This window comes from Monodon monoceros, unplaced genomic scaffold (genome assembly GCF_005190385.1).
Source record: "Monodon monoceros isolate NGI ecotype Baffin Bay Population unplaced genomic scaffold, NGI_Narwhal_1 Super_Scaffold_7, whole genome shotgun sequence".
NCBI classification, from domain to species: Eukaryota; Metazoa; Chordata; class Mammalia; order Artiodactyla; family Monodontidae; genus Monodon; species Monodon monoceros.
The window spans coordinates 68,048,648-68,071,380 of NW_021703784.1; the positions used below are offsets into that span (position 1 = coordinate 68,048,648).

At 38.8% G+C, this 22,733-nt stretch overlaps 1 protein-coding gene across 9 annotated transcripts in view; it reads right to left on the minus strand.

Moving 5' to 3' along the window:
• Window positions 1-22,733, minus strand: part of SOX6 (SRY-box 6) — a 691,286-nt gene that overhangs the window by 68,284 nt on the left and 600,269 nt on the right. For 6 of the 9 annotated variants that reach the window (XM_029207695.1, XM_029207698.1, XM_029207700.1 and 3 more), the window contains 2 exons: window positions 19,311-19,536; window positions 16,113-16,300 (listed from right to left, as the gene is read on the minus strand). In XM_029207695.1, coding sequence (XP_029063528.1) covers window positions 16,113-16,300; window positions 19,311-19,536 — 414 coding nt within the window. The remainder of the gene's footprint in view (window positions 1-16,112; window positions 16,301-19,310; window positions 19,537-22,733) is intronic. The other 3 variants (XM_029207704.1, XM_029207703.1, XM_029207696.1) reach the window with 1 other exon arrangement.

The window sequence follows — 22,733 nt, forward strand, 5'->3', positions numbered from 1 at the left end:
ACATGGCTGACATTACTGAATCTTGCCACTGCTCAGTACTGTGAATAGACTCTGCTCAATCAACTGAACTGAGGACATGTTAATCGTCAGGTGATGGGGACAGAATGCCTTCAATGAGCCATCTGCATGAAGTGCCTAATGGCTACTCTGCCAAGTAGGAGAAGAGGGAGGATTGGAATAAAGAACCATGTGGCTGACAGGGTCTTTGTGCTCCGGACGGGTGTCAGGTCTGTGTCTCAGAGGTGGAAGAACTGAGCTCAGGACATTGGTTCACCAGAGACCTCCCGGCTCCACGTAATATCAATCGGCAAAAGCTGTCCCAGAGGTCTCCATCTCAATGCTAAGACCCAGCTACACTCAACAATCAGCAAGCTACAGTACTGGACACCCTATGACAAACAACTAGTAAGACAGGAACACAACCCCACCCATTAGCAGAGAGGCTGCCGAAAATCATAATAAGGTCACAGGCACCCCAAAATACACCACCAGACACGGTCCTGCCCACCAGAAAGACAAGATCCAGCCTCATCCACCAGAACACAGGCACCAGTTCCCTCCACCAGGAAGCCTACACAACCCATTGAACCAACCTTAGCTACTGGGGGCAGACACAAAAACAATGGGAACTACAAACCTGCAGCCTGCAAAAAGGAGACCCCAAACACAGTAAGTTAAGCAAAATGAGAAGACAGAGAAACACAGCAGATGAAGGGGGAAGGTAAAAACCCATCAGACCAAAAAATGAAGAGGAAATAGGCAATCTATCTGAAAAATAATTCAGAGTAATGATAGTAAAGATGATCCAAAATCTTGTAAACAGAATGGACAAAATACAAGGAACATTTAACAAGGAACTAGAAGAACTAAAGAGCAAACAAACAATGATGAACAACACAATAAATGAAATTTAAAATTCCCCAGAAGGAATCAATAGCAGAATAACTGAGGCAGAAGAACGGATAAGTGACCTGGAAGTCAAGATAGTGGAAATAACTACCGTAGAGCAGAATAAAGAAAAAAAAATGAAAAGAATTGAGGAGAGTCTCAGAGACCTCTGGGACAAAATTAAATGCACCAACGTTCAAATTATAGGGGTCCCAGAAGAAAAAGAGAAAAAAAAACAGAAACTGAGAAAATATTTGAAAATATATGAAGAGATTATAGTTGAAAACTTCCCTAATATAGGAGAGGAAATAGTCAATCAAGTCCAGGAAGCACAGAGAGTCCCATACAGGATAAATCTAAGGAGAAACACACCAAGGCACATATTAATCAAACTTTCAAAAATTAAACACAAAGAAATATAAAAAGCAGCAAGGGAAAAATAAAAAAAAAACATATAAGGGAATCCCCACAAGGTTACCAGCTGATCTTTCAGCAGAAACTCTTCAAGCCAGAAGGGAGTGGCAAGACATATTTAAAGACATGAAAGGGAAAAACATACAACCAAGATTACTCTACCCAGCAAGGATTTCATTCAGATTCAACAGAGAAATTAAAACCTTTACAGACAAGCAAAAGCTAAGAGAATTCGGCACCACCAAACCAGCTTTATTTATTATTATTATTTTTTGCAGTATGCGGGCCTCTCACTGTTGTGGCCTCTCCCATTGCGGAGCACAGGCTCCGGACGCGCGGGCTCAGTGGCCATGGCTCACGGGCCCAGCTGCTCCGCGGCATGTGGGATCTTCCCAGACCGGGGCACAAATGCATGTCCCCTGCATCGGCAGGCGGACTCTCAACCACTGCACCACCAGGGAAACCCCAAACCAGCTTTACAACAAATGCTAAAGGAACTTCTCTAGGCAGGAAACACAAGAGAAGGAAAAGACCTACAATAACAAACCCAAAACAGTTAAGAACATGGTAATAGGAACATACATATCAATAATTACCTTAAATGTAAACGGATTAAACGCTCCAACCAAAAGACACAGACTGGCTGAATGCCTACAAAAACAAGACCTGTATATATGCTGTCTACAAGAGACCCACTTCAGACCTAGGGACACACACAGACTGAAGGTGAGGGGATGGAAAAAGGTATTCCATGCAAATGGAAATCAAAAGAAAGCTGGAGTGGCAATTCTCATATCAGACAAAATAGACTTTAAAAAAAGACTATTACAAGAGACAAAGAAGGATACTACATAATGATCAAGGGATCAGTCCAAGAAGAAGATATAACAATTGTAAATATTTATGCACCCAACATAGGAGTACCTCAATACATAAGCCAAATGCTAACAGCCATAAAAGGGGAAATCGACAGTAACACAATCATAGTAGGAACTTTAACACCCCACTTTCACCAATCAACAGATCATCCAAAATGAAAATAAGTAAGGAAACACAAGCTTTAAATGACACATTAAACAAGATGGACTTAATTTATATTTATAGGACATTCCATTCAAAAACAACAGAATACACTCTCTTCTCAAGTGCTCATGGAACATTCTCCAGGATACATCATATCCTGGGTCACAAATCAAGCCTTGGTAAATTTCAGAAAATTGAAATTGTATCAAGTATCTTTGCCAACCACAATGCTATGAGACTAGATATCAATTACGGGAAAAAAAACTGTAAAAAATACAAACACATGGAGGCTAAACAATACACTACTTAATAACCAAGAGATCACTGAAGAAATCAAAGAGGAAATCAAACAATACCTAGAAAAAAATGACAATCAAAACATGACAACCCAAAATCTATGGGATGCAGCAAAAGCAGTTCTAAGAGGGAAGTTTATAGCAATACAATCCTACCTCAAGAAACAAGAAACATCTCAAATAAACAACCTAACCTTACACCTAAAGCAATTAGATAAAAAGAACAAGAAAACCCCAAAGTTGGCAGAAGGAAAGAAATCATAAAGATCAGATCAGAAATAAATGAAAAAGAAATGAAGGAAACAATAGCAAAGATCAATAAAACTAAAAGCGGGCTCTTTGAGAAGATAAAAAAAATTGTTAAACCATTACCCAGACTCACCAAGAAAAAACGGGAGAAGACTCAAATCAACAGAATTAGAAATGAAAAAGGAGAAGTAACAACTGACACTGCAGAAATACAAAGGATCATGAGAGATTACTACAAGCAACTATATGCCAATAAAATGGACAACCTGGAAGAAATGGACAAATTCTTAGAAGAGCACAACATTCCAAGATTGAAGCCAGAAGATTTAGAAAATATAAACAGACCCATCACAAGCACTGAAATTGAGACTGTGATTAAAAATCTTCCAACAAACAAAAGCCCAGGACCAGTTGGCTTCACAGGTGAATTCTATCAAACATTTAGAGAAGAGCTAACACCTATCCTTCTCAAACTCTTCCAAAATATAGCAGATGGAGGAACACTCCCAAACTCATTCTACGAGGCCACCATCACCCTGAGACCAAAACCAGACAAAGATGTCACAAAGAAAGAAAACTACAGACCAATATCACCAATGAACACAGATGCAAAAATCCTCAACAAAATACTAGCAAACAGAATCCAACAGCACATTAAAAGGATCATACACTATGATCAAGTGGAGTTTATCCCAGGAAAGCAAGGATTCTTCAATATACCCAAATCAATCAACGTGATAAACCACATTAACAAACTGAAGGAGAAAAACCATACGATCATCTCAATAGATGCAGAAAAAGCTTTTGACAAAATTCAACAACCATTTATGATAAAAACCCTCCAGAAAGTAGGCATAGAGGGAAATTACCTCAACATAATAAAGGCCATATATGATAAACCCACAGTCAGCATCGTTCTTAATGGTGAAAAACAGAAACCATTTCCTCTAAGATCAGGAACAAGACAAGGTTGTCCACTCTCACCACTATTATTCAACATAGTTTTGGAAGTTTTAGCCACAGCAATCAGAGAAGAAAAAGAAATAAAAGGAATCCAAATCGGAAAAGAAGAAGTAAAGCTGTCACTGTTTGCAGATGACATGATACTATACATAGAGAATCCTAAAGATGCTACCAGAAAACTACAAGAGCTAATCAGTGAATTTGGTAAAGTAGCAGGATACAAAATTAATGCTTAGAAATCTCTTGCATTCCTATACACTAATGATGAAAATCTGAAAGAGAAATTAAGGAAACACTCCCATTTATCATTGCAACAAAAAGAATAAAATACCTAGGAATAAACCTACATAAGGAGACAAAAGACCTGTATGCAGAAAACTATAAGACACTGATGAAAGAAATTAAAGATGATACAGAGAGATATACCATGTTTCTGGATTGGAAGAATCAACATTGTGAAAATGACTATACTACCCGAAGCCATCTACAGATTCAATGCAGTCCCTATCAAACTACCACTGGCATTTTTCACAGAACTAGAACAAAAAAATTCACAATTTGAATGGAAACACAAAAGACCCCGAATAGCCAAAGCAATCTTGAGAACGGAAAACAGAGCTGGAGGAATCAGGCTCCCAGACTTCAGACTATACTACAAAGCTACAGTAACCAAGACAGTATGGTACTGGCACAAAAACAGAAATATAGATCAATGGAACAGGATAGAAAGCCCAGAGATAAACTCACACACATATGGTCACCTTATATTTGAAAAAGGAGGCAAGAATATACAATGTAGAAAAGACAGCTTCTTCAAAAACTGGTGCTGGGAAAACTGGACAGCTACATGTAAAAGAATGAAATTAGAACACTCCCTAACACCATACACAAAAATAAAATCAAAATGGATTAAAGATCTAAATGTAAGGTCAGACACTGTAAAACTCTTAGAGGAAAACATAGGCAGAACACTCTATGACATAAATCACAGTAAGATCGTTTTTGACCCCCCTCCTAGAGAAATGGAAATAAAAACAAAAATAAACAAATGGGACCTATTGAAACTTAAAATCTTTTGCATATCAAAGGAAACCATAAACCAGATGAAAAGACAACCCTCTGAATGGGAGAAAATATTTGCAAATGAAGCAACAGACAAAGGATTAATCTCCAAAATTTACAAGCAGCTCATGCAGCTCAGTATCAAAAAAACAAACAACCCAATCCAAAAATGGGCCAAAGACCTAAACAGACACTTCTCCAAAAAGATATACAGATTGCCAACAAACATATGAAAGGATGTGCAACATCACTAATCATTAGAGAAATGCAAATCAAAACTACAATGAGGTATCACCTCACACCAGTCAGAATGGCCATAATCAAAATATCCATAAACAATGCTGGAGAGGGTGTGGAGAAAAGGGAACACTCTTGCACTATTGGTGGGAATGTAAATAGATACAGCCACTATAGAGAACAAAATGGAGGTTCCTTAAAAAACTAAAAATAGAACTGCCATACGACCCAGCAATCCCACTACTGGGCATATAGCCTGAGAAAACTATAATTCAAAAAGAGTCATGTACCACAAGTTCATTGCAGCTCTATTTACAATAGCCAGGACATGGAAGCAACCTGAGTGTCCACTGATAGATGAATGGATAAAGAAGATGTGGCACATGTATACAATGGAATATTACTCAGCCATAAAAAAGAAACGAAATTGAGTTATTTGTAGTGAGGTGGATGTACCTAGAGTCTGTCATACAGAGTGAAGTAAGTCAGAAAGAGAAAAACAAATACTGTATGCTAAAACATACATATGGAATCTAAAAAAAAAAAAAAGTAAAGTGGTTCTGAAGAACCTAGGGGCAGGACAGGAATAAAGACACAGACGTAGAGAAGAGACTTGAGGACACGGGGAGAGGGAAGGGTAAGCTGGGACGAAGTGAGAGAGTGGCATGGACTTATATATACTACCAAATGTAAAATAGATAGCTAGTGGGAAGCAGCTGCATAGCCCAGGGAGATCAGCTCCATGCTTTATGACCACCTAGAGGGAGGAGATATGGGGATATATGTATATGTATAGCTGATTCACTTTGTTGTAAAGTAGAAACTAACACACCACTGTAAAGCAATTATACTCCAATAAAGATGTTGAAAGAAAGAAAGAAAGGAAGGAGAAAGAAAGAAAGTTACATGGCTTTGAGATAAAGCAACAGACTGATTCAGAAGCAGAAATAAGAATCAAGCTTATCTACTACTAAGCCAGACATTAGAGAGATTTGCAAAAAGCTAAAACAAAGCCATTCTTCTTACTATTTTGTTATTTTGAAAAATATACTTAATACTTAAAAATGTTATTTATATTAACATCTAATGGTTTTATTATGATTTTTAAATGAATAAATAATTTTTAAGTTTTAATATTATATATTATAAACATTTATATATATATATAAATGTGTGTGTGTGTGTAAAGGGGCCCTGGAATCAAAAAAGTTGAAAATAGGGGCTTCCCTGGTGGCACAGTGGTTGAGAGTCCACCTGCCGATGCAGGGGACACGGGTTTGTGCGCCGGTCCGGGAAGATCCCACATGCCGCGGAGCAGCTGGGCCCGTGAGCCATGGCCGCTGAGCCTGCGCGTCCGGAGCCTGTGCTCCGCCAACGGGAGAGGCCACAACAGTTAGAGGCCTGCGTACCACAAAAAAAAAAAAAAAAAAAAAAGTTGAAAATAGCTGATCTAGAAGGACTAAGAGATTAGATCTAGAAGGATTAAGGATTAGAAAGTACTTGCCATAGTGGGAGGTTAGGGCTATAACATTCTTATTATTAATAAATGTGCTCCATACATACCCAAACCAACAACTCTTTACACAAAATTATTAACTGTGATGTGTCAAATTTTAACCCTTTCACTGGGAGATCCTTTAACTGGACATGGCCGTTTTTTAAAAAATCTTGCTTTACAATGGTGTGTTAGTTTCTGCTGTATCACAAAGTGAATCAGCTATACATATACATATATCCCCAAATCCCCTCCCTCTTGCATCTCCCTCCCACCCTCCCTATCCCACCCCTCTAGGTGGTCACAAAGCACGGAGCTGATCTCCCTGGGATATGCAGCTGCTTCCCACTAGCTATCTGTTTTACATTTGGTAGTGTATGTATGTCCATGCCACTCTCTCACTTTGTCCCATCTTACCCCTTCCCCTCCCTGTGTCCTCAAGTCCATTCTCGACGTCTACGTCTTTATTGGACATGGCCTTTTGATTTAAAACATTTGTTGTAAACAAAACTAAAAGTCTTATATTTACTCCTCCCCCCACCCCAACCCTAGGAAGTATCTTGAACCTTTTAAACTGAGATAAATTCTCACCATTCATTCCATTTAACCTGCGGAGAAGAGAAGAGCCAAACAAGTTTGTTGTTGTTTTTTATGAATTGGGTCTTAAACTAGTAGCTAGGCAACCAATCAAATAACCCTGACAACAAAAATAAAAGGAACTTAACAATAACATTGAACTTAATGATAGCCAGGAGTCTACATACAGCACTGTTTAGTTGTTCAATGTTATTGGTTCAAATGTAAAGTCTAACACTAATAAAACTTACATTTTTTTTCTAATTTATGGCATTTTTGACCTTTGTATGCTGTTTTAGAAAAACACTATCACAAGTATACATATAGTTAGTTACTCCTTTACAAGAAATACACATGAAGCATATATATCTAGGTAGACTTCTTTATCTCGTGATTTTAGCATTCACTTCATTGAAATTGATGTTTGAAACTCAGATGTATGTCTTGTTTTAGATTTTAGCTAAAATTGCCCTGTCAATCTCACAGAGATGTAGGGAACAAATGAGACGATAGAGAGGTAATGATGGAGCAAAGTGATCTAGAGCTGGTGTTAGGTCCCTAATCTGCAAAACAAGGACAATATTATCTATATCCCTGAATTTGGAAAGGTTCAAGAGAGATAACATATGTGATAATTTTTTTTTTTTGCAGTACGTGGGCCTCTTACTGTTGTGGCCTCTCCCGTTGCGGAGCACAGGCTCCAGACGCACAGGCTCAGCGGCCATGGCTCACAGGCCCAGCCGCTCCGCGGCATGTGGGACCTTCCCGGACCGGGGCACGAACCCGCGTCCCCTGCATTGGCAGGCAGACTCTCAACCACTGCGCCACCAGGGAAGCCCCTGTGATAATATTTTTGAACCATAGAAGCACTATAAAAATGTTTCTTGTCAGGATGTGAAAAGTACTACATAAACTTTTTTTTAAAAACCAACTATTGGGACTTGCCTGGTGGCACAGTGGATAAGAATCTGCCTGCCAATGCAGGGGACACAGGTTCAAGCCCTGGTCCAGGAGGATCCCACATTCCACAGAGCAACTAAGCCCATGCGCCACAACTACTGAGCCTCCGCTCTAGAGCCCGTGCACCACAACTACTGAAGCACGCGCGCCTAGAGCCCATGATCCACAACAAGAGAAGCCACCACAGTGAGAAGCCCACGCACCACAACAAAGAGCAGCCCCTGCTCACCGCAACTAGAGAAAGCCCGCGTGCAGCAATGAAGACCCTACGCAGCCAAAAATAAATAAATTAACTGAATAAATTTTTTAAAAACCCAACTATTGGGCTTCCCTGGTGGCGCAGTGGTTGAAAGTCCGCCTGCCGATGCAGGGGACACGGGTTCGTGCCCCGGTCCGGGAAGATCCCACATGCCGCAGAGCGGCTGGGCCCGTGAGCCATGGCCGCTGAGCCTGCGCGTGCGGAGCCTGTGCTCCGCAACGGGAGAGGCCACATCAGTGAGAGGCCCGCGTACCGCAAAAAAAACCCCAAAAAAACCCCAACTATTGCTCTACTTTGCAAAAGAGGATGCTATAATTAGAATTTGTCCCCTTACTGTAAAATCTCTAATATGCCCAAACTGCTCATAGTACAAGCTGTCAATATCTTGGGAATAAGCTGACATACAGAAAAGCACAACTGAACATGTTAGTTAACTGCTCACAAAAATTACCGTCCTGATTAATCAATACTATGTACTCCTTTGGAGTAAATAACCTCACTAGTTTGTGTGCTATATAAGAAACTCATTTATTCCAAACACACTGTGCTAAATAATTTGCTCACAATCCCCTTTCACTTATTGTTGTACAGCTATATTGATCTTCTGTCTGAACTTATCCTGTCATGCAACAATGAATATCTGAATCAATTGTATAAGTAACAAGGAGCTGTGGCAACTGACAATGTGAAGCAGAAGACGTCTAGTATGTTTTTCATTTCCAATAAAAGGGGGCAGTATTACATCAGTGTAATACTGATGTACTATTCTGATGTTTTTGCAAAGTATGGGTGAGAAGCAAGAATCTACACTTGTAAAAAATGAACAACTGCTTTCTTGAACAAACAGGAACAAGTTTACAATGTGCCTTAGTGACCGGATTATTATTTTCCTATTTACTTGATTGAAAAAATATAATTTTGGCATGAGAAATGCATATAGTTATCAAGGATCAGGTTAAGTATTCTCAAAAGTCATAGATTGAAATTCTGATTTTTCTGGAAATATATTAAAGTATATATTAAATTAGTAGGAGCAAAAGCTCCCTAGCACACTAATATTATAAAATCTGAACATTATCATGTTGGCTATGAGCAGATCCTAGCAAGTAACTAGGGTATACCAGTTACTTTAAGAGTGAAAAAGAAAAATGCATATCTTGAGTTTGTAAGAAGGTGCCTGTTAGCTTCTAACTAACCTTCTACTCTATCTTAAGACATTTTGGCTCCAAGGAGCAGTAGGTTAATCCATTCACCTTTGGAGAGTGTCAAAGAGTGAAAATTTAATAAAGTTAACAACAGGTTTGACCACCTGTCTGAGGTTCTAAAGTGGAAAAGGACCTAATATTAACGGAGCACCTCCTGTGCCAGATATGTGCTCTACATATGTTTTCCCTCAAAATGATCCTTCAAGGAAAGGATAATTATCTCCATTTTATAGGTATGTTCATTGAGACTCACAGAGGTTAAGTAACTTATTTAAATAACACTGTTAGAAAACAGGACAGGCTGCTTCCAACATTAATCCTAGAAACTGAGACACAGGATTAACCAACTCCCAAACCCATGCTCTTTCCAATACACCATGTGGCCTCTAATTCTATTACTGCTCCTGGTCTAGCCACCTCTTCTGTCTCTTTGTCTGTACTAGCATCATTTGATCTTCTGTTTTCTGACTGATATCTTTCCAGAGCCACAACCAATGGACATCATGGTAGGGAAGAATGCCCTACCCAGACATAAGGTGAAAAGTATACAGGAAGCAGGGGTCTCACTGCTTTTCTGCTTCACTGTTTCTGTTTATTTTTACCCTGTCTTATTCCATCAAAGGTTTTGGATTGCAAATGTAAAAAGTACTTCTGTATGTAATAAGCTTAAAGATCTCATAGAAAATTAGTAAATGAATTTAATACTGTTCTATAAATAGAAATATCATTGATTAAGCATTAGGAAAGCTGAGATTTAATTCCTGCTCTGACATGAATCCATTACGTGAACATGGGTAAGTCATTTTCTTTCTTTAGGTCTCAGTTTTCCTGTCTGTGAATTGAAGCTATTGGACCAGGTCAAATGTTATATCCCCTCCAGTTCTTTCACTCTACAGTTTTAATCCCACAAATATACTTCAGAGGCAGATAGAGTGTGATAATAGTGTTCATGGTAGCTCATTTTGACATCCGATAAGGTCAAGAATTTTTCTTAAGAGATTCGCAGAAGATGAAAGGAACAGCAGCTCAGGCCACATATATAATGTGTAATCGGCCTATTTATGAGCAACTCTGATCAGTAGGTAATCAGTTTTCTGGCTCCTCAAGGTTATTAAGATGACCAAAATAACCAGATACCTAAGTTACAAAATACCTATGCAGGAAAGTGCTCTAACCAATCACCGAGTCAGCATTCAAATATCAAGGAAGTCAGAAAAGTTACAAAACGCACTTTAACACTAAGAAGGCCCACCCTGCCTTGCCTCTCTTCTAGCCAGATGCGCTTAGCTTAGCTCTAAGGACATTTGGAAGCTGCCTATCTAAAATTCTGCAGTGTATTGTTCTGACTGAAATTCTGTCTTAGAGATGTCAAACAACAAAATTTGGTAAGCAATTAGCCTATAATATGATCTAATTGCCCTGCTACTATGGGAGGTGGTTGGTGTTCTTGCTGTGGAAAGCTAAAACCCAGGGAAGTACCTTAGACTTCGGCTGGCAAGACACTCATGATCCATGCACAGCAGCTGTGTTGAAATGATGGAGCATAACAGTTCCTAAGGCGCCGTTACAGTCTATTGTCCCTACAATCTATATATTTAACAGTCCCTAAATATCCGGTGACACAGCCAACCAGAACAACTCCATTGGTGCCGTTCTGGCTGATCAAGTCAACAATGTTTCATTTTAAAGTGTCAAAATAGGGGTTTACCCAATAAAGTGAAATACGCCATGGGTAAACATGTATTCATAGGGACATATATGTGATTCTGTATGTGTCATAATGACATAAGCACCCCTATGTCTGTGTAGTAAATGTTTCCCCTCAGTTATGAAACATACAAAGCATGTTTTATATACATCTAATGTTAGTAAATGTCACAAAAGCAACTCTACAATGGACATTGTGATGCATTGCCCAGATACCCCTTCAGGACTGATTTTTTCCTCAGCTGCAGGGAACGTTGTTGCTCACCCTCAGCTCTTGGCCCTCTTCGGCACTGCCTCAACTAAAGAGAGTCACATCACCTAAGGTTATGTCCCCTTCCCAGGGTAACCCTCATCCAATGACTGGTTGATACAAGTGTATAAAAGTTCACCCCCTCCATCCAACTTGGGACAATTCTGCATGGCCATGGCCATGGCCATCTCAAAGCTTCATATGAGGTTGGCTAAGGCTTTGGTTAAGACTGCATCACAGTCCTGCTTTCATCCTTTCCCTTCTACAGGTGGCAATCAGAAAGAGCACCCCCCCCAATAAACCTGCTCGTTAATCTCCATCTCACAGTCTGCTTCTCAGGGAACTCAAATCTGTGACATGCTCATTTGTAAAAAGATGTCCAAATATGAGCGTGATGAGCTATGCTTTATAAATTACAAGGTGTCATGACAGAAACCTGAGAAAAAATCTCTAAAACTGTATTATGGTTTACAAGAATAAATTCAGAAATCTAATTTATGGATCTTTACATTTAAGGAAACTGAGGTAATTCCAAAGAGGACAATTTTGAAGACAGTTAAACTGAATTTGCCACAATCCATTTTACCAATCTTATTGCACATTATATATTTACCCTCTTTGATCTCAGAAGAAAATATGATTCTCAGAAGAAAAGGTAGTGTCTTCTGAAACCTCACAAAATTAAGATGGATATTTTGATTATAAGAGAGCCAAATCGACTATCACAGGAGCCCTTTAACATTGTTCTTAATTTACTCTTCTGGCTGCAACAAACCTAGCAAACAAGGATAGGTACATACTGGGTCTAGAAACTAAACAAAGCCTACACATCCACAAATATACATTCAAAAGAGCGACATTATTTGGGAGGGAGATCACGTAAAGGAGAGCTTGTGAGCACAACATCCCTGAATATAATGGACTTTTCCGGTGCCCCAAATTCAACCCCAATAAAGTCATCTACTGAGACAACAACTCCCTTCAACTGGGAAACCAGGGTTTTCTGATTCTGTAGAAGCCACTTTGCCACTTATCTTCAGGAGCTCAATTACATTCAGTGTGATATGTTTTAGGACAAGTTTAGATTCATTATTATTATTTTTCAACCTTAACCTAATCTCTCATCTCTCTCTCATGGCTTCCAACACAAATTCAGGTGTTATTATTCTGGAGCCTCAGACTTCTTTCCTCCATATGAATTTTAAAAAGTCAATGAGAAATACTTAAAATTAACCTGTAGTATTTGAAGTTAATAGAGTCTTAAGCTTGAACTTCAACCAATGATATAAATTCAACCATATAGGGTCACTGTGTCAGACAAAGAGAGAGTCACTGCAGGAAGCAAGGGATGTCCAGCATCAATTTACTCCTAGGTTTAGTGCAAACCTATCAGGATGCCGCTAGTCTAAGCCTGCTTAATGTGACGGGGGAGCTTCACTGAAAGGCACAGTTGCTGCAACAATATGGAATTTATTTCTTATTTTCCCCCCAAGCTAAATGGCATATACACATTCTGTTTTAAATATTCTCTATGTTAATATTCCAAACAAAAATTTCTAGATGCATTTTTCAAAGAAATATCTCATTCATAACATTAATCAAAGGTAAATGATTCTTCATAATTTAAAAACAAGTATGATTATTTAAATAAAATAACTTGGTTTTTTGTGGAATAAAGTTTCTGAAATGTATTAATTCTAAATATATTTATTTAGCTCAGTGGTTTTTCAACTAGGGGTAATTTTGTCCTCCCTCCCCCAATAGGGGACATTTAGCAATGTCTGGAGACATTTTCGATTGTCACAAAAGGAGTGGTGCTACTACTGGCATCTAATGAGTAGAGGCCAGATTAGCCACCCATGACAAAGAATTCTCCAGCCAAAACCGCCAATAATGCTGAGGCTAAGAAACCGTGATCTAATTTAATAAATCTGAAGTTGCCATAGTTTTGTGCATCAACTCAGTTAGAAAGCAGTTTAACTATGTGAGTTGGTCAATATGCCAACTTCTGAAAAATCTAACTCTGTTTCCTTCTGCTGACCCTTCCATTATTATGTGAGGAGCTCATATCTGTGACAAAATAGTACATTTGTTCTATATATTCAAAGATCACCCATAGTTTAGTCTACAAGTTATGGGAAACATAAGAAAGTGCCTACTCTGTACCAGGAGCTTTGCTAGGTATATTCATTTATATCTTATTTCATTGTAACCCAGATTACTACCCTCACATTACAGATGAAGAGCTTGAGATTCAGAGAAGTTATTCAACTTACCAAATATCACACAAGTGACAACTCGGTGCCTACCATTCCAAGTGAGAATATATAGTTTTAAACTCATTAATACTTTCTTGCATATGCAAAGAAAACTTCTGAATCATTATGATAGTTAATGGGGAGAGGAGGGTAATTAGCTTTTAACCATGTATCTGTCTGTATTATTAGAATTTTCAGTAAGCATATACTACTGTCATTTGAAAACTCATAAATTTTAAAAGACTCAGTTAAACAAATCACTAACATCCTTCTCATATTAATTTTAGGATTAACCATTGACAAAACTATAAGGTAGGAGATGGTCTCTGGTGCATGTACCCATTCTCTTGCTTTTAACCCAATTTCCCACCCAGTATCCCTATGCCAAAATGTGTTTACTTATCTAGGTCCCCAAAAAATATCTTACAGTTATTCACATTAAGATTAAATATGTTACTATTTCATGGTGCTCACTGAGTATAGTATAGTGTCTTAGGTCAAAAGATTGACTGTGTTTATCTCTAGTATCAGAGTGGTAGAAAAGGTTTGGGGGCAAGGCTTTTCTTTTCTTGTGGTCCTGAAACCTTACTGTATATGTAACCATCTACTGAGGCAGTTCTTAAAGAGGGGCTCTGCTCTGTGAGCCCACTGCCAAAGATGGAGCACTTAATGGGGAGTGGGGCACCTAAGGGATTGAGCAGATCCGGTGACTGGCATGTGCATAGCAGGTCTCCAATATATAAAAGTTTATGGCTTAACCAACACCAAAAGACCCACCATTCCCCCAGACAGTTTCTCTCTTACCTGGTGTGAACCTCCCGCCAAGAGATCAATCAAGGTGGAGGAGGGAGGAGGCAAATAATGATTAATTTAACATATTATATATTTATATAATCTGTCTATTTATCTATAGGAAATGGGGTCTTTGCAGATATAACCAAGTTAAAATAAGGTCACACTGGATTAGGGTGGACCCTAAATCCAATGACTGATGTCCTTATAAGAAGAGGGAGATTTGGAGACAGGGGGACATACACAGAGGGAAGATAGCCATGTGAAGAGGGAGGCAGAAACTGGAGTGATGCAGAGACAAGCCAAGGAATGGCAAGGATCATTCATTCATCAAATAATCAGAATTTTTCACCCAGTGTATGACAATAGCCTCTCAACTGGTCTGCCTATTTCCATTCTTAACCTCCTGCAGTCTGTTCTTGCACATTAGGCAGAATGATCCTTTTATATGTAAATCAGCTCATGTCAATGCCCTGGACAAAACCAGTCTAGGAATTCCCATAGGACTCAGAGTGAAACACAAAGCCTTTCCAAGGCCTACAGGTCTAGCACACTCTACCCCAGGCTATCACTTTACTTCACGTCCCACTGCTCTCCCTTCCCTCAAGCTGCTCTTGCCACGCTGGCCTCCTTGTTGCTGGTCCTACACTCTAAGAGCTTCTAAGCTTATTGTTCCCACTGCCTGGATGCTCTTCATGTGGCCTGCACAGGGGTTCCTTCAGATCTCTCTACTCCGTAACACTTCCGCAGAGTCCCTACCAACCTATTTAAAAGAACAATCCTGTAACTCCCTATTCCCTTAACTTGCTTCCATTTTTCTCATGGCATTGAGTCACCTCCTGATGTTATTGACATTACTCATTATGTATTTAACTGTTTATTTTTTCCTCATCTGTGTTCCCCTATTAGAATGTAAGCTCTATAAGAACAGAGATTTTTGTCTGATTTGTTCACTGTTGTATCTCCGGTGCCTAGAACAGTGTCTATTACAGAATAAGCACTCGATAAATAATTTGTTGAATCAAAAAATAAATGAATGCATTTTGTAAGTTGCTTTGTTTTCTGTTTTGCCCAGGCAGATAGGAAGCTTAGTAATAAACTGAATGATGAGTCATGGTCATGTATTAGCCTTCACTGTGAGCATATATGCTTCTTCCTTTTTAAATATTCTGATAGTCTTGTAACCTCATACATCCCCTTTATTATAAGATATTTCTAAATCTTTTGGAATGGGACAGGTAAACACCAACAGACAGGTAGGTTGGGTGCCTGGTTGGGTACCTGGGAGGCGACCCACACTAAGTGGGAAGGGGTGTATTTGTTAATCAGCACTAATGATTAAGTGTGATGCAAGAAAGCCCTCAAGCTAGGACCCCAAATCTTTGGCTGCAGTTTGATGCTTGGGAGCCTGGAAAGAGCCAGATAAAAATGAGTCAGTGGGTCTAGCAGAGCCAGAGAAGGAGGGAAGTAAGTTTTACCTTTTCATTCCTGCAGTTGTTCAGCCCCATATTATTCATGGTAGACAGTTTCCCATCAACACCATGCGGCTGTTGCTGCTGTTGCTCCCGCTGGATCTGTTCGCGCATCTTCCGAGCCTCCTGAATAGCTTTCATCACTGTATCCTGATCCCCAAACAGGGCAGGGGAGTTGAGACTGGACAGGATATCTGCATATACAGGATGCATTGTTAGAGGCTTGTAAGGTTAGGCTCTTAAAAAATACTGCTACTACCCACTCCCCTGTATAATACCACATTCTCCGAAGAAGGAAGAGACACACTTGCTATTAAGAAAACTGCAATACAGCACAGAAATCCAGGGTAACGAGCTGTGCTGGGGTTTTTTTAGCCCTCGGAGGACCAGCGTTTCAGTTTATCTGGGTTCTGTCAACACAGCTCCTCACAGATGAAGGTTCCTAGATTCATATATATATATATATATATATATATATATTCTGGCTATATCTAACAATTAGTGGGGCAGTAGTGGTGAAGAAAGGGGTGGGGATGGGTGCAGAGACATCTGTGCAGGCTGACCATTATATCCGGTGTGCTAATACAGCAAAGTTGTTTCTGGCCCAGCCAAAAAAAATCTGTGAGGCTACATGTGTCCTTTAGCAGATATCTGTATCTGTGTGTTCATATGTCCACTGCAGGAGAGAAGGGGTGGGAAGGAACATACCGCACTCTCTGTTCCCCAATCACTGGCTGGTTAATGAAGCATTCTACTCATCATGCTGCCTCCGTTATTTACTAAGAGAATGACAACCCATTTCCTACCCCCAACCGGAACACCCACTGTTCTCAGTTCCCTGTCTTCGTGATAGTAAGGCTGTATGTGTGGGAATGGATTTCACATAAGTATACAGCTTCAAATAAAGTGAAAACATTTACTTTCCTTATATTCCATGCAACACAGAAGGACAAAATTCAAAATTAATTTTCCTCCATATCTTGCATTTTACTGTAGGTTAAAATTAATACTTTAGATGAGGCTTTCCAATTTGAGGCAAAAAGAAGGCAATTGCTTGCTGGCTGATAGATTTCAGCTGCTGTGATAAAGTTTAATGTGATCAGCTTGCATGTATCCTGGTATGAGCATTTCATAGCACATGCATGTGTGTGTGTGTATGTGTATATATCTGTGTGTGTGTGCACACACCTCACAGAGACAGAAGGGACAGAGGAAATCAGACTACAATCAAGCTCACATCACACGTCTATGTGTGTGCAGTGCATGTGTGTATGTACTTGAGTTTAGAAAATATCACCAACACTATCTATGGAAAAGTTCTAGAAAGTTAAACAGCCACTTTTTAGGATATAGAAAACCCATATCTTTTGCTCTGAAGCTTTTCTGATTAAAAAAAAAATTTTATCCAGTATTGTCTGGACAAGAGTGCTATTACTTCAGCTCATTTCTAGCTCACGATCTAAAGAATACGCTCTGCTGAGGTATAAACTCCATAAGAGCAGGGCCTGTGAAACAGTCGTCTTTGGCCCTCACAATGCTCAGTACAGAAGACAAATGCTTTCCAAACAAAATTCAGAAGTGGATTATAGGAGGGCCATTTCAAGACCAAGCCTATTATTTATCCTCATGTTGGCTTTTTTCTCCCCTCATCTCACGACTTTCAACAATTCAGCAATCATATTCACATGCTGGAAATGATTCATTTCTCTTTCCCACAGCAACCCCACTGACTTGGAGTGAAACCCTCTGGGCCCCTGAAAGAGGCGTCCTAACTCAAAAGGAGAATAGGCTGCCGTATGGATCCTAATGTCCCCAGTTTCAATGAGGAAGATTTCCATCTCATCATCAGAAGATTCGCTTAGATTCAGCATAGTTCAGCATATATTCCAACTGTGAGTTTATAAAAAGAGCACTGAGTTATATGTCAGAGGACCTGGATTCCAGTTTTGACTCTGCTAATTAATACCTACATGGCTGTGGGCAAGTCATTTTAACTATAAGACCACAGTTTATTATACAATGAGAGTAATAATAATATACTACCTAACTCATTCGATTATTGTGTAAAATTAAATGAGATAAGATAGGCAAAATGGTTTTTAAAATTGTAAATGGCTACACTTACACATTATTTTATTTATTACAGGAAGCAATTCAGGCTATAGGATTCAACAACACAAGGAAGGTAATATGGTGAAGAAATGCTAGTTCTAGTCCTTAATCCCTTTGAAATTTTGTGTCTTTATTTGAAAATTAAGAGACTTATAGAGCATAGTAACAATAATGTTCATATTTATTTGGCTCTCTGCTACTACATGCTTTCGTGCTTTCCCAATTACTGTCTCATTCCACATGTATATGTAAATGTGTTGCTATTCGGTTGTCCAGTCTTTTTAAATTGCATGCCTTCTGGGTGCCAGATACCATGTTAGGCACTTTATATATTTTTTTCTCTTTTAATTCTCATAACAACCTATGAGCTAGGTAATAATATTTCCCTTCCAGATATTAGGAAACTGAGTTCAAAAATATTAAATAATTTTCACAGGGTCACATAGCTAGTAAGTAAAGGCTCTCTCTCAGTCCAAGTCTGCCTGATGCCAAATCCCATTTTTTTCTCTATACTTCTCATACCTGGGTATGAATATCCCTAGAGATACCCGGCAATGCATCAGAGAATGTAAGGAGGCAGAGGATCACTATGACATATCTTACTAGACATTAACTTTATTTCATATGATGGCAATCAAGCGTGTCATTCATATTTGCTTCAATGCAAAACTGATATGGGATAAGATGTAAAATTCACAAACATTTTACAAAGAAAATATAAAATGTCAAATAAATTTTGGACTTTTGGCAGGCAGCTTTTAGGCCAGGTTCCTTTAGGCCCTTGGAGGGTTCATGTTCACTCTTAATCTGCCTAGAGTTGCTTCAGCGGCAAAGCACTGACCAAACACAGAAATTTCTAAGTCTGTGAGTGCTGGATCTAACTCATCATCGTCTGAAGAACCCATCCCAGCAGGATTTATATCATAACCTTTTCTAAAAGTTCTAGTCACCCAAGACACTACAACCGGGTTATGTTTCAGTAGAAAAGATTTTACTTTTACTTTATTTACTTTCACTTTCTTTTTTCTTGGACTAAGGAACACTTTGGAAACAAGAATCAGTCATCAGTAAACATGTTTTGCTTTCTTTTACCTAATTCGTAAGTCTCTTCCTGGTGTTGACCTTTCCATTTACCTAAAGAGGATCCTCTTCCCAAGCTTCCTCCGATGGGGCTGGGGATGCTGCTTTTGTTAGGCAGATTGACAGGGCTGGTTTTGCTGGCTGGAAAGAGGCTTTGGGTGGGAGATGTTGGAGACTTTACAGGCTCAGCTGTCTTGGGTCGGGATGAGAGATTCAGCGGCTGTGCTGCTGCTTCATCCTACAAGTTTACCATAAATAATTATTTTTTTTTAAATGAAGCACATTATCACTTAGTAAGCCACAGTTATTTTATACCTCAGAGACAATGCCACATTCTCCTGCAATAATAACAAAAGAAGCTAATGATCTACCTCCTTGAAGATTCATCAGAAGGAAACCTCATTAATTTCCCTGTGTTATGTTTCTATTTACATTAACTGTGTAGTTGGATCATTCTTTTTGCCAAATAAAAACTGAATTAGCTCACATTACAGCTTAATTTCCTAATGTGTTTTCAGGGATCTAAATTAACCTAGGGCATTTACAAAGAATTATTTAAAATTTCAGCAGCTCTGTAGTGCTTCTGTGTTATTCTCTCTGAAAAGTTCCTGGAACTATAAATAGGCTCTGCCACTAATTTTTTAATATATATTTTAAATCAAACAATAGCAAGTACTTTAAAAATGGAAACACAAAGTCTTCCTCTGCTCTTTTGGGCCTTTGCCCAGGGAGCCGCATGCCACAGCATGGCTTCTATGTGGCTTCCTGGGTGTGGGCACTCTTCATGGTCTATATTCTGGCCTCTATTTATGTTTAAAATTAATTTTTGCAAAGAGCAAGCACACATTATAATTATGTTTTACATACCATGCTATACACAATTTATTTTTCATGTCTAAAGTGATGTCTCTTTATATTCTTTGCTACATATATTTACAGAATGTCTATTTTAAGATGCCTGTTTTTCTATACTGAGCACAGTATTCAAATACCTGGCTTGTAACTCTGGTTTTAGCAGGAGCTTGAAAGCTAAGCTCCTCACCTTTATTTTGTTTCATTTATCCTGCCATAAAACACCCTTAACAACACTTCCATCATTCTAGAAATTTAATTGTAATATGAGCATATTCATTTAAATGTTCAGTTTTAAGATCTGCATTATTGTGTTTAAAATAAAAATTGTCAGCAAATGTTAACTCCTGTTTTGCTTCTGAGAAGACACAGAGAACTTGCTTTTAATGTTATTGTTTAAAACACACAGTAGAGCTTGGAAACTGAACTTTCTCCCCTGCGGCAAACATGTGACCTCTCTGGGCTCGATTTCTTCATCTATAGAAAAAACGGTCTGATTCTAGCTGATCTCTAAGGTCTCTTCCAGTACTGATGGTCACTGTTTAAGAGGGAACAAAAAGGGGTGCCAGAAAACAGTACTCAGGAAGGAGGATTAGAAAGAGAAAACGAAAATAACATGCAGAGAGGAACCTTTATGTACTAACACCGTGCTAGACGTTTTCACAAATATTAGCTCATTTAACTACCAATAACTCTATGAGGCTGGGCAGTAGTATTCTAAATTTACAAAGGAAGAAGCAGTCAGAGTGATAAAATGACTGTCCAAAGTCATACATGGAGGGACAAAATTTGAATTATAGTTTATTGGGCTCCAAATCCCAGGCCCTTTTTCTACTAAACTATCAGCTAAAATAAGTCACTTGATAATGTAGGGATACCCTAGCTTTATTCTGTTGTTTTGTTTGTTTGTTTGTCTTGGTAGGAAATAAGTAATCTGGCACATCTATGGTGCAATGCACTTTTATCTCTATCCAGACATAGGATAGGTTCTCAGGAAACATAGTTGTGTCCATTACAAATGTCAAAATTATCTGATATGCTTAATTACAATTTACTTGCCTTTGCTCTGAACTCAAAGGATATTAGACTAGTTAGTTCCTTTACTCCTATCTAAATAATAGTGATTTATAAACTAGGTATTTAGTTAGTTTTCTCCACATTTCTTTTACTTGGGGTTTACCAAGCTTCATAAGGTACCTGAGTTCAGAGTTTTCCTCAAATTTGGAAAATTTTCAGCCATTACTTACTTCTTCGAATATATTTTTCTGTCCCTTCCTTCTCCTCCTGGGGCTCCAGTTGCATATATGAGGCCATTTGATGTTCCACAGCACTGATAGTCTTTTTTCTATGTATTTCATTTTGGACAGTTTCGTTGTTATGTCATCAAGTTCACTAGTCTTTTCTTCTATAATATCTAATCTGTTGCTATTGCAAAACAGTACTAATCCAGAGTACTTTTATTCTCAAACACTGTATTTTTCATCTCCAGACATTCAATATAAGTTTTCCATGTCTTGTCCTATAATGTTCATGTTTTCCTCTATATTCTTGAATATATGGAGTTTATAACACCTGGTTTTACTCAGTTTTGAATATTAGGCAAACTTCACATATATTATGGGTTTGGTTCCAGACCACTGCAGTAAATCAAATATCACAATAAAGCGAGTCACATGAATTTTTGGTTTCCCAGTCCATATAAAACTTACGTCTATACACTACTGTAGTCTATTAAGTGTGCAATAGCATTATGCCTAAAAAAACAACGTATATACCTTAATTAAAAAATACTTTATTGCTAAAAAAATGCTAACCATCATCTGACTATGCAGGGTTGCCACAAACATTCAATTTGTAAAAAGTGCAATAGCTGTGAAGCACCATAAAATGAAGCTCAATAAAAAAGGTTATGGGACTTCCCTGGTGGCACAGTGGTTAAGAATCTGCCTGCCAATGCAGGGGACAAGGGTTCGAGCCCTGGTCCGGGAAGATCCCACATGCCGCGGAGCAACTAAGCCTGTGCACCACAACTACTGAGCCTCTGCCCTAGAGCCCGCGAGCCATGACTACTGAGCCTGCACGCCACAACTACTGAAGCCCACGTGCCTAGAGCTTGTGCTCTGCAACAAGAGAAGCCACCGCAATGAGAAGCCCGTGCACCGTAACGAAGAGTAGCCCCCACTCTCCACGACTAGAGAAAGCCCACACGCAGCAACAAAGACCCAACACAGCCAAAAATAAAAATAAATAAATTTATAAAAAATAAATAAATAAAAAAGGTATGACTGTATATTCTAATTTATTATTTATTCTTATAATTCAATAATTGCCATTTCTACCAACAATGCCACTGAGCATGGGAAGCACCTATTAACTCCCAGTCAAGTCACTCCCTTTCCACAATGGCAGGCCTGTTGTTGGTCCTCACAGCCTGTCCTGGCCCAAGAGAAACTTTGTGGGTGAACAGGAGCAGATATGCTTACCTCTTCACCTGGCTATAGTTGGAAGTCCCTTGTAAGAGCTGTTTTTACTGTCTTATCTACTAATTCTATCATCTGTGTTATTTTGGGGGTTGTTTCTAAT